The sequence below is a fragment of the Penicillium mononematosum genome (genome assembly GCF_028829835.1).
Source record: "Penicillium mononematosum strain IBT 11891 chromosome Unknown utg000003l:1.0-8172316.0:1.0-8177699.0, whole genome shotgun sequence".
NCBI lineage: Eukaryota > Fungi > Ascomycota > Eurotiomycetes > Eurotiales > Aspergillaceae > Penicillium > Penicillium mononematosum.
In genome coordinates this window covers 5,454,922-5,470,242 of record NW_026643273.1, presented here as the reverse complement: position 1 = coordinate 5,470,242, position 15,321 = coordinate 5,454,922, and the positions used below count along the sequence as shown (strand labels likewise).

The window sequence follows — 15,321 nt, the reverse complement described above, 5'->3', positions numbered from 1 at the left end:
GAATACATCTCTTTCATCCCTCCACACGACATCATCATGTCTGACCAACCTCCCTCATATGGTGGCCATCCACACTATGCACAGCAATGGCCTCCTGCATACCCCTCGATGATTCCCCCGAACTTTCCAGTCAGTTCAAACTATTCTCAAATGCACCACCCGCCGCCGACAAATCCTGCACCGACCTTCGACTATAACATGGCAGGCGTGAACGCGAATTCGCGAATCCCAGGTTCAAACGGTCCTGGAAACTCAGCATTCCTTCCGCCTCAGTTCCCCTTCTTCAATCACTTCGACGCGTCACAATTTCCACCTCCGCTCCCTCCAATGCCGTTCGCTCCGATGAGCTATCCCCCGATGCCAACAGGGTCCTCAGATCCCCCAATGCCGTATCATGGTTTAGACGGACATGTCTCAACCCAACGATCCACACCAGCTGTACATCTGAAAGATGCCCCAGTTCAGGCAGATAATCACCGTGAAGAAGGTGAAGTTAGTGATCAATCGGATGAAAGGTCACTACAGCCGACGACGGGTAAGGGTACACGCCAGTATTTGGACCTGGAAGAGGGGGAAACCATATCTTCTAGCGCACAGTCTGCTAGGAGTAGTGGGTCACGTATTACTCCCATGCCTCCCCGTGTTTGTTACTGTTTGACTAATAACATGCAGCATACAACCCTCCTTTGTCAGTCTCAGCAGATGAAAGCATGGTCCACCATGCGATGCAGCCTCGGCAAGATCCACCTGCAACTGTTCCAGCCCCTCCGCCGCAGATATCAGCCGCGCAGCTACGAATTCAAGCCCAAGGCGCTTTGCTTAGCTTGGCGCCCCATAATATTCGCTACGATGAGCTGGTCGCAGAGGGTATCAACCCAATAATCTTGAAACGCCTTTATGAAGAAGTCGGAATCAAGGTCACCACATCGTCTGCACAAGGGCCACCAGTTCCTGAGAAAGCCTCCGCGGCAGCCGCAGTTACTTCCAAGGGATTAGGATCTAACAAGCCAGCTGAGGTACCCCAGGTAGCGAAGGAGAGTCACAGCGTCACAAAGGCCGATTTGCCAGTGCATCCACCTTCTGCCCCATCCGTCGCCCCTCCTTCCAAAGCTGACAAGCCTCTGGAGCGAAAAGAACTTATCGCCCGGATGCTAGCTGAAAAAGCTGCGAAGGCGACATCCAAAGAGGCTTCACCAACTGGCAGTGCAAAATCCCAACCTGCGATACCAGTCGATGAAACACGTCCGATTCAAAAGGAAACTGCCGTGAAGGAGAAAAGCAAAGCCCAGACGGAGTTGGCAAGGCGACGAATTGAAGAACTCAAAAGGCAGACTTTACTGAAGACCCAGAAATCGGCTCCGGAAAATCTGCCGGCGGCCCAGTTAGAACCTCCAGCGCCAGCTATTCAACACCCGCTCCCTCTTCGACCTCCTGTGCCTGAGTCTCGTCGCCCTGCTGGGCTTCCGGGACTTCTCATGACTGGGTTGGAGCAGGAGCCACATGAAACTCCTTCCTCTGAGTCGGCACAAATGACCGATGTTGACTCAACAGCGATGCCTCGAGCAACCCAACGCAAACGGCCTCGGGCTTCCGATTTCGATGAGCCAGTTGCACCTCCGAAGAAGCATTTTAACCCAGCTGCGACTCGGTTCGACCCTGCTGATAAACTCATCATAGCAATCAGCGACGACGAATCGCTCTATGGCGATGATGAGGACGACAACATGGAGTTGGCTTCAAGCCCAGAACAGGAACAAGCTCCGATAGTGACCTCGACCACTGTCAAGCCTATTGTTCAACCTAATCCTCCTGCCACCCGGGCTTCAACAGCTACACCACAAGCGCCTTCTAGTCTCAGTGACCAAGGAGACATTCGCCTTAAAGATCTGGAAATTCAAGCTATGCGCCGCAAGATTGCGGAACTGGAGCTGCGAAGGAAATCGAAGCTCGCTGCCAGCCGAACCCAGTCACCTCGAACCCTGGATGACTCTGGGGCATCATCATCCGGTGGACCATCCAGTGTGGTCCCAGCTACTTCTGAAGAAGGTAAAATTATTTCAATCTTCCTTTTCTATATCCCTCTATTTCTTGTGGGATGAGCATTCTCGAAGTATGTTCAAGAGGAAACTGTTCGTTCGAACTAACCATTACCCAGATTCTTCAAAGACTAAGCCGACGACGGCCGCCCCTGATACGACCTTGCCGGTTGCCCCTGTTGCCCAACTAGACGCACTAGCGGAAGGCGCTGCCACCCGAGAACCGCTTGAAGAAGCTCATGCGGACGAAGTGGCAAACGGTGTAATTGATAGCACCGCACAGACATCGGCTTCATTCGAGTCCGATTCTGCTGGGTCAGCTATGCAAGAATCTGATGACAGCAGCAGCGCCGGTTCCGATTCGTCCAGCGAGAGTGAGGACGAACCTGCTATCTCGCCAGCGCAAGCCGATCTCGACACTGCTACTGTGCCGTCATTCTCAGAATCTATGGAGATTGACTCTTCAGAGCGATCTGTGTCTCGGAGCTCGCCCTCTGCCATCACACATCCTAGTGCAACTTCTGCCGACGAATACGTTTCTCAACGTCACCTTAGCGAACAGTCTCAGCGTGAAGCGTCTGCGGAGTCCGACGGTTACGAGCCCCCAGAGCCTGATGCTGAAGCACAGTCCGAAGGCTCGAGCTACAGCCCTCCTCCATTCAGCCCAGCTCTTTCCGGTCTCGTAGAAAACACAGCAGTCTCGGCACCATCGTGTGACTTGAATAAAGCTGATGGAGAACTAACCAGCACGCCTCAGGTGTCAGAACCATTACCTCGGTCGGATTTGCAGATTGGCGCTCCTGGCGTATGAACACAACCTTTCTAAGAGGAAGTTTCTGGGGACCCTTTACTAACGCCTATCTAGACTGAAGCCTCGCCCACCACTTCGGAGCAAAGATTCACTCCGTACACCAGCCCACTGCGGTCCTTTAAGGCTTATCGCTACCACCCGCGTTATACCGAAGACGTTCCGAGTGGCTACCGCTCGCTAACTTACAGTCATAATATTGATTCCATGAAATACATGTGTCCATATGAGTTGGCCGGGGGTGTCTGCAATGACCGGTCCTGCGAGTTTCAGCATCTTCGTGACATGACTCTAAGCGGTGCGTCGACATGAACAACGTGCAACACCCCACCTCGTCCTCGAGCTCCCCCACCGGCGTATTGCATTATCTAGTCTGTCTTTACTTTCTGTTTATTGCTCTACTGCCTTAATCTCTGCCTCTGCTTCTTTTCCTTCCAACCCCATTTGCCATCTCCTTTTTACCCTGTTCGAATGCTGACCACAGAGCCGTTAACCTTGACAGACGACAAGATTCTCGTCCAGATGGGCGCTCCCCGAGAGGGTCAAACCGAAGAAGAAAAAACCAAATATGTTGCTGGTCTGAAAGAGATTATCAACGACTTACGGCGTGACAAGGTGAAAGATTTCAACACTGTGGCCTCCGAGATAGCCGCATACCGTAGGCGCTTCCTCCAAGACCCGTCGCGTGTCTTGTCCCTGTAACATTCTCCCACCCACATTCATTGGACCCTTTGAGAGTCTTATCCAGGTGAGCTGTCTTCCATCAGTCTTGTGAACACCACTATCGAATTTCTTTCGATGGCGGGGGAAAAACATCATCACACCACATGGACTCGGACAATCCTCACCATGGCCATGATGCCACCTTTCAATACAATATCTCATGCCACTGCCTCTTTTCAACGCTCTCGCGTTCATTACCTGGCCTTTTTTTCCTGCATCATTAGCCGGTCGGCGTTTTCTTCCCTGCATTCCAATTGCATTTGATCTGCACGATTGGGGGCCTCGTGCTCCTTGGCGCCACCTTTTTTTCTTTCCTCTTTTCTTTTTTGTTGGATCTACGCTCTGGGCCTTTCACTACCCAGTGACCCGACAAAACGGTGGGGGGTCTGCAATCTCAGCTGCTCGTAACTTTGGCAGTTTCGGCAGTTTCAGCCCTGAGCTCTGGCTACTGCTAATCTGCAAACTGAAGGGTGCGGTTGTACCATTAGAATCTCGGCGGGTTTTCGCAGAACATATTCATAGCAATCAGTCAATATGTATTTTTTTTCCCTATTCAATTGGTCTTTTTGTATTTTGTATATTTGCTAGTAATAGAACAAGCACCAATCACCTCCCAATTCCAATCCCTGGAGGTTTATGCATGAGCTCTGAGTCAATCCATCCGAAATAACCCTTGTCTACAACATATCTAAAGGACCTGCTAAAATTATTGACTCATTCATGCATAACAAAAAGAATAGAGCCAGAAAATAAAATAATATTCTTGTTCTGCAAAGAGCTTAGCCAGATACCCCACATCAACCCATCTATGTCAGATATATCTTTTCAGCTGTGCACCATCTGAGCTGAGAAATGCAAGAAAAGGAGTCAGATCTAAAAGGCAAACCTAGACCCAGAACAGTGGAAGGACTATTCCTACACAGTAAGAACTAGAAAAAAGATCTGCTGGTGGATGCTAAGTATAGCGTGCAGAATCCGGTCGGGGAGATTGGGGGCCAGGGATGGTGTGACTGTTTCAGGATTTCGAAAGATATTCAGAGATAATAATAGTAAACATTTGAAGATAATAGAGTGTACACGGTGAGCTTAATAATTTTAATATTCTAACTTCTAAAATAATGTAACCATGACATTTTTCCTGTTCTAGCAACAGAACTATACGAGTTGAGTCAAGGCAAGGCAGACCAGCGGACCGGATGTCTTGGATTCAACAGATTCTTGCTGATTGGCCCGGGGCTTCCTCGCTTTCGGTTCTGTTCCTCGTTTTGTATTGATATTTGTGTACGGAGTATATCCGTCTATATAGATGCCAAGGTGTGGTGCCCAGCGCCCGAGAGCGAAGTCAGCGACCGGGCAACCATAAACGGAAGGAAACCAAGAAAAACACTAGTAGACGGGATGAGTTGTGGATATTGTAAGTCTATGCGAATTTACAGCACAACATATACAACATACAAGAGTCCCAGGGTGGGACAACAAGCCCACTTGGGCATAGAGGGAAAAGGCCAAGACCCGTTCCGGGGCGCACAGTCCAGCACAGCCTCAACGTCAATAAAAAGTAGGTGGGGGCTACAATGTCATAGTAGGGAGGATATGGGGGAAATGGGAATAACATCATAGATCATGCCATAGGGGGGGCTGAGTCTATGTCAGAGCAAAGAAATAAGCCCAGCAAGTAAAGACTAAAGAGTAAGAAAAGTAAAAAGAAAGGGCCAAAAGGTCAAAGAAGCGGAGAACGAGAGTTAATGGACCTCGTCTGTGTTAGCATCCAAGTACCAAGACCGCTTCTTTCAGTATGGGCCATAGGGCTGTTGCTGCAGATGGCAGGCTCAAGGAGCGGTAACAAGAACAGGACACGGACACGGACTACCTAGGTAGTTCATCTTGGCCTGCATACATCACTCAGCATATAGCGGGGTCCATTTTTGGCCGAGCCGCAAATTATTCCAACCAACCATGATAATTCAAGGCCGTGCCCGTGAGGCTCAGGACCGGGGGTTTGCTGCACGTCGTGAAGATCATGACTCTACTGCTTGGCGTTTAAAATAGAAAGAGTATTCAATAATAGTCATATTGATGCTATACTAAGCCCAAAAAAAAAAAAAGTGATATCAAAATGAGAATCAGATTGGAAATGAAACAAGGCAGACCCGGGGAATCCAGCCCCGGTCTTGTGCGCTAAACCAAATCAGGAAACCGCAAGTATACAAAATTCTAGTCTAACAAAAATATGAAAATGAAAAGCATTACACCAGGATATATGCTCATGACCCATGACCCGCTTTGCATAACAAAAAAGCATTCCAGAAACAAAAAATAAAATCATCCAAAAAAAAGCAACAGAGTTCAGAATCACTATGCCGAGCCGTCAGCTTCAAGAACCACCGAAATGCTGAGTGAGCATCGGGGTCACTTACCATTGTACTTGTAGTACCCTGTCTCGGCCCGCGAGAAGGCGTTTCAAAAAGTCTCACTTCACATAATTGCAGCTGGAGCAGGCCGTGTGGCTGCACATCACGCACTGGGGCTGATGGTTGTAGATCTTAGGCCCATCTCCGCATGCACAGCAGATGTACATGTAGGTCGACATGTTGTGCCTTGTTCCAGGTAGTGAGGCTGGCGATATGCCTGTGCAGTCGACCCGTGGTAGAGGCAGTAGACCGGGGAGCTCTGGTACGACGATGGACGTGGCTGTGGTCTTCAAGGTTGGAGTGCGAGGTGTGTGCATGGTGACGGCAGTTGGGTATGCAGAGACTGGGTTGGAGCTGTGAGAGTGGGAGTGGATGCTCATGTTGTCGGAGATCTTCTCGTCAACGCAGCGAGCGCAACGGGGTTTTCCACACTGGATGCAGGCGTCGTAGAGAGACGCGTTGTGAGGGCCGAAGTTGCAGCCGCAGCAGTACCACAAAGAAGCCATTGAGGTTATGGGTTGGATAGATTGGATTGATATCGGAGACAGGATGGAAGAATCTGGAAAGTAGAGTCGAGTACTTTATAGTTGTAGAACGGGAAAGGGTCTGGACTGATACTAGGATGTGTTGATTGAGTTTGAGAATGGAATTAGATTTGAATCAGGATTTATGGATACTATATACCGTGAAGAAATTAGAATAAGATGTAAAAGAAGCAGAAACCAGAAGCGCAAGGCAGCGTTCCTCGAACAGTCAACAGCCCAGGCTGCCTTGCGAGAGATCCACATCGGGTTAAGGCCAAATTAGTTACCCGGGCAGTCATTGGGGCAATGGGTGAAAGTTGACCTTAGTTGCACATCATCCGGCGTGATGGGTTGCCCAAGGGAGTGGCTTAGTGTAGTCCGGGGCTCTGTGATTGCCCCAGGGCACCACAGTTGCGCCTAGAATGTGAGGAATCTATGAATCATTTCTGAAGACCTGGTGTTTTGAGTCAAAACGGGCCCACTATTCCAGGGCTAAGCAAATGCTCACACCGTCTCGAGTGGACTGGCTTACCCGGGAGAATGTATGGGCGCTCAACGGGTTATGGTGACTCGGGTGCCCGAACTAACGGTCTACATTTCAGCGTCATAAACTTGAATTCCTCACCACATTGATGCCTTGGTAAATGAACTCGCTCAATTGGCTTCCACGACGTGCGATAAACTCCACTCTTTCCTGGTTTTCCAGGCACCGGCTGCTTCGTAAAGCAAATTGAAGAGTCATCGAGTCAGGTGTCCCGCGCCCTTCGCAGTGTTGCCTAAGTCACCCAGTTGTTGATTCCTGACACCTGAATATGAACAAAAATCAAAAATCCCGTTTCATCATTGTTGGACTTTTTTTTAGTGCTTCTTACAATTTACAGATTACGAGATGCTGTGAAACCCGAAGGCTGATTTCTAATTTAAATTCTCACCCCGGGGTCCCGCACAAATTCCATGCCATGTGCCTTTTCCAGATACTATATCGAGTTCTATCGAGTACAACCGTAGCACGGTCAAGATCTAAAAGAAGATTAGACTATGAGGTGATCTGACATTTCTCATTCGGCCCTATCTGACGGTCGCAGCTGAGAAATATAGAATTAGTAATGGTAGACCCGACATTTCCCGTTGTCAACATAGTAGCTGAGGTTGGAGAAAAAGAGCTTGGAATATTCCCAGGGAGTTTCAAGGTTCTCCCGATTCCCCAATCCATGGGACCCGGAGGAACGAACCCCAGGGACACGGGCGCCTAGCTCCGATTATGTCAGGTTTGCACTGTTTGATCCAACGTCTTCCCTCCAGGCTACTACTCGATCCGTGCAAGCGCATTCATTCCAACCTTGGAAGGTTACCTCATTACCTATTACATTCATGCATACGATATCGCTGTATTGACTCGGTATATATGGCGTCTCCCGCGCAGAAGCGCGCCAACGTCGTGGTATCCAGGCTCATTCCGCCTGTGTTACTCGGCGTTGTGATTTACGCTTCCTATGCGGTCACGAAACCATTATGCAGTGAGTTTTTCGCGAAATTTGTCGAGGGTCTTCACCAGAAACTAACAGAGTGAAACCAAGTCGACTATCTAATTCATCCGTTACCCTCCTATAACCGAGGTCCCCGAGTCGGCGCTGGCGCCGCGATCATCGCGATCTATTACGTTCTCTTAATCCCCATGGTCGTTTCATATTTGCAACTTTATTATCAAGTCATGTGGAATCCCGGATATCTTCCCCTCGGTGAACAAAAAGTGGCAGATGACGAGAACGCAAAGCAATCGAAGCGCCATCGTGGGAAGAAACGCACGCGCAAACCCGATCCGGAGAAGACAGACCAGGCAGACGCGGATGTGGAGAGAGGCTCGAACTCCACTGCTGTAGGCACCGCATTCCAGTCAGATTTTGGGCTGGAGAGCTTCTACACAAGAGATGTTTTCGTCTGCCAGGAGGATGGCCGGCCACATTGGTGCACTACGTGCTGTCAGTACAAGACAGATAGGGCGCACCACTGCCGCGAGTTGGGTCGTTGTGTGCGCAAAATGGATCACTTCTGTCCTTGGTATGATGATAACACCTTACCGCAGGCCCGGTATCCAGCTGACAGAATGCAGGGTTGGAGGCGTGGTGTCGGAGACATCGTTCAAATTCTTCATTCAATTCGTTGCTTATACTTGCATATTCTGTACCTTTGCACTCATAGTGTCTGCTTATTTTACAGGGGAGATCCGACGCCAGGTAAGACTTCCACGAGCCGCTGTTCAACTCACCGAGATGCTTGTTACTGACCTTACAACCAGACCGGAGGAGTAAACCCCCCATTGGTGTGTCTGCATTGGACTGTAAGTGCTCACCCACAGGATACTAGAGAATTCATTAAGTCTGACGAAAATTACCAGGAGCGGCCTTTTTGCCTTCTTCGCCGCTGGAATGACCTTGAGCTCAGTCCAAATGGGCATCCTCAACATCACAACAATCGAAAACCTGAACCGGCGCACCGCCGTCTGGACCCTGGCTATCCGTGTTCCAGAATACCTCCTCGATCGACTCTGGGCAGCCGAGTCCCCCTGGGCGCCAACATACCGCATGGTATCCTACCCAATACAACCACCATCCTCTCCAACCCAGCCGCAAACAACAAACCCCTCCCCAGGCGAACGCCACGTCTTCGCCATCCTCCACACTCTGCCAGGCGAGAATCCCTTCGACCTAGGAAGCCCATTGAAAAATCTCCAGCAGGTCATGGGATACACCGTCTTCGATTGGCTGCTGCCGATCAAACATAGCCCATGTGCTGACCACAGTAGCATGGAGAGCCATTTTGCCCTGGGACCCGTTGTGACCCGCTTGCGGCAGGAGGCTGGACTGGCCCCGCCGCCCGAGAACGGGGCTGCTGTTCCGAGGTCCCCACATTCGGGGCAAAGCCACCGGGAAAAATCTCCTAGCGAGCAATAGTTCGGGGCGCTTGGTGCGCTTCGGGCATGTTTTGGATACGCCCATAGTTAATGCAATATGTCTCCACAATATACACTATTGGCCTAGCCTGGCTGTAGTAAGTTGGTTTATGTTCCGATAACCTGAAGCCCCCTCAGGGCTGAATGTCGTCGCCATTACGTACAGGCCTCCTGTGGTAGATCTCTTGATCTAGAAACTTGAGCCATTGGATGGCAGATAAACTACATGTAGACAAAGGAAGAGGTTGGGAAAAAAAATTTTGTTCTTCCAGCGCATTCCACATGTTCAGGGCGTTTATCTTGGTTTACTGGCTTCAATAACGTCCAACCACGTTTCCAGAAAAATTATCATTCCCATTGACTATCTCTCGCCTTCAGGTATAGAATTATGGCTACCTTGGAATGAGAGAGCACCTATGAGGTCATTTAAGCATGATATGGCAGCCTTCATGTACTTGAGAGATGGGACACATATCAAAGGTACAAAAAAGAGATTAAAATTGAATCGTCTCTGGGCCTATAACTAATAGGAATCAGGTGTTAAGCGAGCGTACTAGGAAAATCTTAATGATAAAATTCTCCTAAGAAGAGTGGACAGTTGCCTAGAATTGACAATTTGTACGGATAAATTACTAGACATATTAGATGCACACCTGGGCAAGTCTGCCTTACCTATGTACCTACATGTTAGGTAGGTAGGTATTTGGCCGAAAAAAGACAGGATGACTCCACCTTTGTCGACACCTTATTGTATCACCATGATCTCTGTAGATCTTAACACTCTATCACCATTTATTATCATTGACTGTTAAGGCATTCATGCCAGCGATGCTTTCATGCAGTTTATGACAGATTCCTTTGCTTTGCTTTTACTAGGTATTTCCAGGCTTTATTTTTGCCTTTGTTTCTTTTGTCCCATGAAGCTATATAGACATGAGCTTTATGGCAGTTAGGCAGAAAATATAACTCTCTCTCTCTCTCTCTCTCTCTCTCTCTCTGTCTGTGTGTGTGTGTGTAGGTCTGTCGACACAAGTATCAGCCACAGTCCCCATCAACTGTTCTAAGCTATGAGCCTGCCTTCGCAGCACGAGGCTCCGTCGCGCCAGCCTTACTATCATGAGAAAAGTGAAGGGCAGAGACGAGACCTACGTCGCTACTGCCCGGTCTGCTGCCAGTTCGTACTCCCGGGTCATACCTGTCACCCAGTATGCAAACGCTGTGATAATCTTTTCTCTCCCGAGTCTCGCTGTCTAGACTATTGTGGAAAATTTCCCTGCTGTGGCTGTTGCAAGCTGAAACCAGGTCCACCTAAGGTCCCCCCAAACATCAGTCAAGACAGACTACCCGTCTTTCAGGTATGGCAATAATACCCCTACAACTCATACCTAGGTGTAGCCACTAACAAGCTTTTTGACTAGGTTGTTTTCCCTAACCTGAGGACGGTTATGAATCAACTCCTTGATTTCATACTATCAGATCGACGGCTTGAAATCGACTTTGACCGTGCGCCTTACAAAAGCATAGTTAAAGCTCTTAGAAGCCAAAACAACTTCGTCGATTTAGCGTACGAGGCAATTTTACCGGAGATCAGAGACTTCCAGGGAAAGGTTATTACTACACAAGAGTATGCCTTTGATTCAAGACAGTAGTAGTTATATACATTTACTAATTATGTGAACTTATTCTGCCCTAGGCTGCATAAGATTCGCTTGATGCAATCATCGATTTTGACAATCTGGGACGATCCTTATGCTGGGTATTTGGATTTCGTTACGCATCTTTATGATCTTGACTACCTACGACCATATATCGGACAAGCCGGCATCCCGAGAGAACGATTATCACAACACCATACTGCCATTCGCAACGCATCAGAGCGAACTCTACATTACTGGATCATCAAGATTGGCCACGGATTAAGAGTTGCGAACTTCATCCGGCTCTGGACTATGACCTTTCCCGCGAATATCGATAATCTCGTTGAACTGGTTTTCGAAAACTTTCTTGAAATGACTTTTTGTCGAGCGTTCCAGTCTTTGCCTTCCTCGATCCTAGAGGATATCTTTGGACCGTGCCCAGAAAACAACGGTCACTACTCAGGGATGGGTCTCAATGTCATGCCACCATTACTACAAGGAAAGAAAATAGCCCCAATGTTGCGTTCCCGGTTTGTCAAACCGATCGCCCTATCCCCAGACCCCGAAATCCGCGAATGGCCCTCTATGCGAGTTTCCCGGGTGGAAGAAAATTCTCAACGCGCATTACCGACGAGAAGCCACATGGGCAAAAAGGAATGTCATGAGGCTCTCCACAAAGCAATTCAACAGAATTCAACCCTCGAGCAATCACTTCCCCTTCCTATGGAAGTACAGGACTGGGCCCAGCCTGAGGAGGAGATAGTCGAGATTGAAACATGGTTTCAGACGATAACTACCAGACTTCAAGAGATGAATGGAGCTGCTGAAGTTAGCTACATTCGTCCGGTAGGATCCTGCAAGGCGGCTATCGGCGTGATCATCGACAACACCACATTCCATGAATATAGCTCTGGGGGCGCAATGGTGAACTTACCATGGGGCATGCAAGAGAGTGGGTTCAGCCAATCAAACTCTCTGATCTGGTCATACAACTTGCAGAGCTATGTGCAAATTCCAACGTCTTTCCAAGCTGCTCCACCCAGACTGGCAGATATCAGGGTCCTCCGGGAAGCAACGCAAGCCCTGATCCGTGGGAGCCATCTCGGGATTGTGATTATTTGCGGAGATAGGGCAGAGCAGGTGGCCATCCCTGATGATGCTGAGTCTAAGCGGGTGGAGATTACTTTGCAGGGCAGGAAATATAATGTCTGGGTTGAAATTCAACAGTCTAGAATCAAAAGACTATTCATCCGTTCCCGCCAGCCCCTTTCAAGGCTATGGGCTACCCAGGGGAGACAGGCCTTTGACCTAACGAATGTCTTTCGTTTTTCATCTATCATGATGGATATCAAAATCTTCGGAGGCTTCTATGAGTCTGCCCTATCTGTGTCGTTAATCGTTCGCAAATGGACTGACGAAAGAGACAATGGTCTTCCACGAGCTAAGCCAGCTGACCTTGAGCCGATCCTAAAGGTCTGGCTAGCAAACAGGTCGTTCCAGAGCCACGAAGACCTCGATCGCCTAACCAAAGCGGCTGGCGGTTCTTTGAGATATGGAGTTCTTGTTCTTAGCCTTATACAACCAAAGGAAAAGCACTCAACTCGGATCCGAAGAATCCACCCGTCAATTCAGCGTCGCCGTGGTGCGATTCCGCGTCAGGTTATAGACGATGTGAAGTCACTTTGGACAGAACTTGCTGGCGAACCAGGCGAACCAGGCTTTGGCGAATCAGGTGCTGGTCAATCAGGTGTCCCCTCCGAGGAAGCCGATGACGTGGACGAGCACGACATTGAGAAAGCCGCCGAAGAGTTTGGAATTTCTAAGGAACCGGAGTACGTTGCCTCGGGTGCTATTCAAGATTCAGAGATCTCGGACCAAGATGGACTTGATAGACCCGCCCCGTGCTTCGATAACCGGCTAGTCTGGCTCCTCGGTACGAAATATAAAGGTGCTAGATCCAGCGAAAACACTGTGCGCATGTACGTTCGACACATGTCTATTTTGATCCCGTGCAAGATATCAGAGATACAAAATAGGGATGTCTGGGTCAAAGCTGAGTTGTCGCCCATTGGAGAAAGACACCCCAATATGTTCGCCAAGACGACTATAGAGAGCGATCCTGCCTCCCGTCTCGCCATTCGGTGCTCATTCGAAGACTCATACAGCGGCCAAACGAAAGTGGTATATGCCTACTCGCAAACCAGGAGCATGCTTTGCAAGGCAAATACTCTAGTCGATGAATTAAACGGCGACGACTTTGTTGAGATATGCCAAAGACCTCGACGATTCATGTACGTTGACCACCGGTGTACTAGGCAAATCGAGGCCCATCCTCAGCTACGACCATTTATCGGTGGTGCCTACACGGATGACAATGGGGAAGTTTTATTTTGTTCCTAGGGAGATATCGACCGAAGGAAGAGAAGAGCCTGACGCCCAAGGGAGAGAGATGGATGTCCACTAAGGCTAAGACAGCGATAGCTTCTTTTGTTTGACGAAAACCTGGATATAACGAAATTTATGACCAGTCTCCTATGGTTTGTTACAACAGGGGTTGGCTGTACATTTTGAGGCCCCATTTCAAAATAAATATTCATCGTTGCATCATACTCGAAGATTCTTGGCATAATACAGACTTTAAACTCAAGGTAGAGAAAAAAAATAGAGCAACGACGGCTGCAAGATTCGAACTTGCGCCCGCGAACGGAATTGATTTCGAACTGTAAGAATTGTTAGTAGACGCTTAGGATTAATTTCATATTAGAAACACATACTCAATCGCCTTAACCACTCGGCCAAACCGCCGTATTATAAGAAATTTTAGCAATTATAACTGCCTAATTAATACACTCTTTTAAATTAGACCTATGGGTCTTATTATTATTGGCGCGTGGAGACCTTTCTACGCCGATAAATACGCGCGTATAAGGTGCTATACCGGACTCCGAAATCCCGCTAATAGCTTGAATTTAGCTTTTTTTTCTTTAATAGTAGGCTCTAATAGCCTTTAGAATTTTATCCTCGAAAGTAGGGATTTTTTTTGGCATTATTTGTGCTAGAAAATTGTATATAAAGTTGATAGAAGAAAAAATCTCGGAATGTGGGAGGATCCCACAATGTGAAACAGATCCCGAGAACGCGTGTGGGGCTGGGAAGATTACCATGGGAGAAAAAAAGAAAGTAACGACGGCTGCAAGATTCGAACTTGCGCCCGCGAACGGAATTGATTTCGAACTGTAAGTATTGTTAGTGGACGTTTGGGTTTAATTTCATATCAGAAACACATACTCAATCGCCTTAACCACTCGGCCAAACCGCCGTATTATAAGAATAGTTTACGGAAAACAAGAACACTTGATCTGATAGACTCTCCGGTCTCCGCGTTTCTCCAAGCTCTCCGAGGCCTGCGAAGGACAGCTTTTAACGGTTATGAGATCCATTCTGGGACTTGAAGACATGTACTAATTTGCGTTATACTTCGTGGGAAATTAGTACCCTACTACAGTAGGAAGCAGATAAAGATTATTAGGATTTATCGGCACTGTGTCCGAATGTTACCCAGGATCAGCAAGAGACTGTCGTCTATAGTATATCTTCCAACATCCTCAATGTCCCACGACAACAAACAAAAGAGACAAGAATCAATAGATATGAAAAATGGAAAAGGAAAGTAAGGAAAATTGGAAAAAGGAAAATAAGTAACCCAAACACCCCAAACGTAACAAGCTCCCGCACAATCCATCCAACTCTAGGGAACCGTTTCTGTGCTGCAATTCCCGCACTCAGAATGCGAGCAAATCGAGCACTTCTCCGATGCTAGACTCGGATTGACCAAGTTGCTACACCCACAGCACCTCCACCATTGTGGCACCAGTCTTGGAGCGCCGGTAGATAGGTAGTCGGGCGTGAGCACGGGTATGGTATCCGGATACGGAGCCAGAATTCGTTGTGCACGATATATCAGCGGGCTGCTCATGACGTCGGCGTAAGAGGGATGGTTAGGCTGGGCCAAGTGCCAGCCATGCAAGAGATGAGTTGAATTTTGTCCTTCGCTGTCGGTATTGGTATTCGAGAGGTTGTTGGATATGGTGTAGGCAGACATAGTGACTCCAGGTGTTCGAATGGATAAACTGACTAGTGGAGAAGATATTTTGATCTGTGGGGTGATGATATGGGGTATCTTAAAGCTTTTGAACGAGTTGGATGAGGGATTTTAACTATAGATAGAGTTA

At 48.3% G+C, this 15,321-nt stretch overlaps 4 protein-coding genes across 4 annotated transcripts; 3 read left to right on the top strand and 1 right to left on the bottom strand.

The window, feature by feature from the left end:
* Positions 1–36: 36 nt before the first annotated feature.
* N7519_007090 (uncharacterized protein) lies at positions 37–3,546 on the top strand (the record flags this gene model as incomplete). Its single annotated transcript, XM_057293866.1, has 5 exons — positions 37–610; positions 673–2,046; positions 2,156–2,841; positions 2,902–3,142; positions 3,329–3,546. The coding sequence occupies 5 exons, from the start codon at positions 37–39 to the stop codon at positions 3,544–3,546; spliced, it is 3,093 nt and encodes a 1,030-aa protein (XP_057148677.1).
* A 2,491-nt stretch (positions 3,547–6,037) lies between these two features.
* On the bottom strand, positions 6,038–6,484 carry N7519_007089 (uncharacterized protein; the record flags this gene model as incomplete). The annotated part of the gene is made up of 1 exon (XM_057293865.1): positions 6,038–6,484. One exon carries the CDS (start codon positions 6,482–6,484, stop codon positions 6,038–6,040), a length of 447 nt encoding a protein of 148 aa, XP_057148676.1.
* A 1,423-nt stretch (positions 6,485–7,907) lies between these two features.
* On the top strand, positions 7,908–9,453 carry N7519_007088 (DHHC family palmitoyltransferase; the record flags this gene model as incomplete). The annotated part of the gene is made up of 4 exons (XM_057293864.1): positions 7,908–8,019; positions 8,080–8,560; positions 8,613–8,807; positions 8,898–9,453. 4 exons carry the CDS (start codon positions 7,908–7,910, stop codon positions 9,451–9,453), a joined length of 1,344 nt encoding a protein of 447 aa, XP_057148675.1.
* Positions 9,454–10,568: 1,115 nt separating this feature from the next.
* N7519_007087 (uncharacterized protein) lies at positions 10,569–13,489 on the top strand (the record flags this gene model as incomplete). The annotated part of the gene is made up of 3 exons (XM_057293863.1): positions 10,569–10,670; positions 10,871–11,076; positions 11,146–13,489. The coding sequence occupies 3 exons, from the start codon at positions 10,569–10,571 to the stop codon at positions 13,487–13,489; spliced, it is 2,652 nt and encodes an 883-aa protein (XP_057148674.1).
* Positions 13,490–15,321: the final 1,832 nt, after the last annotated feature.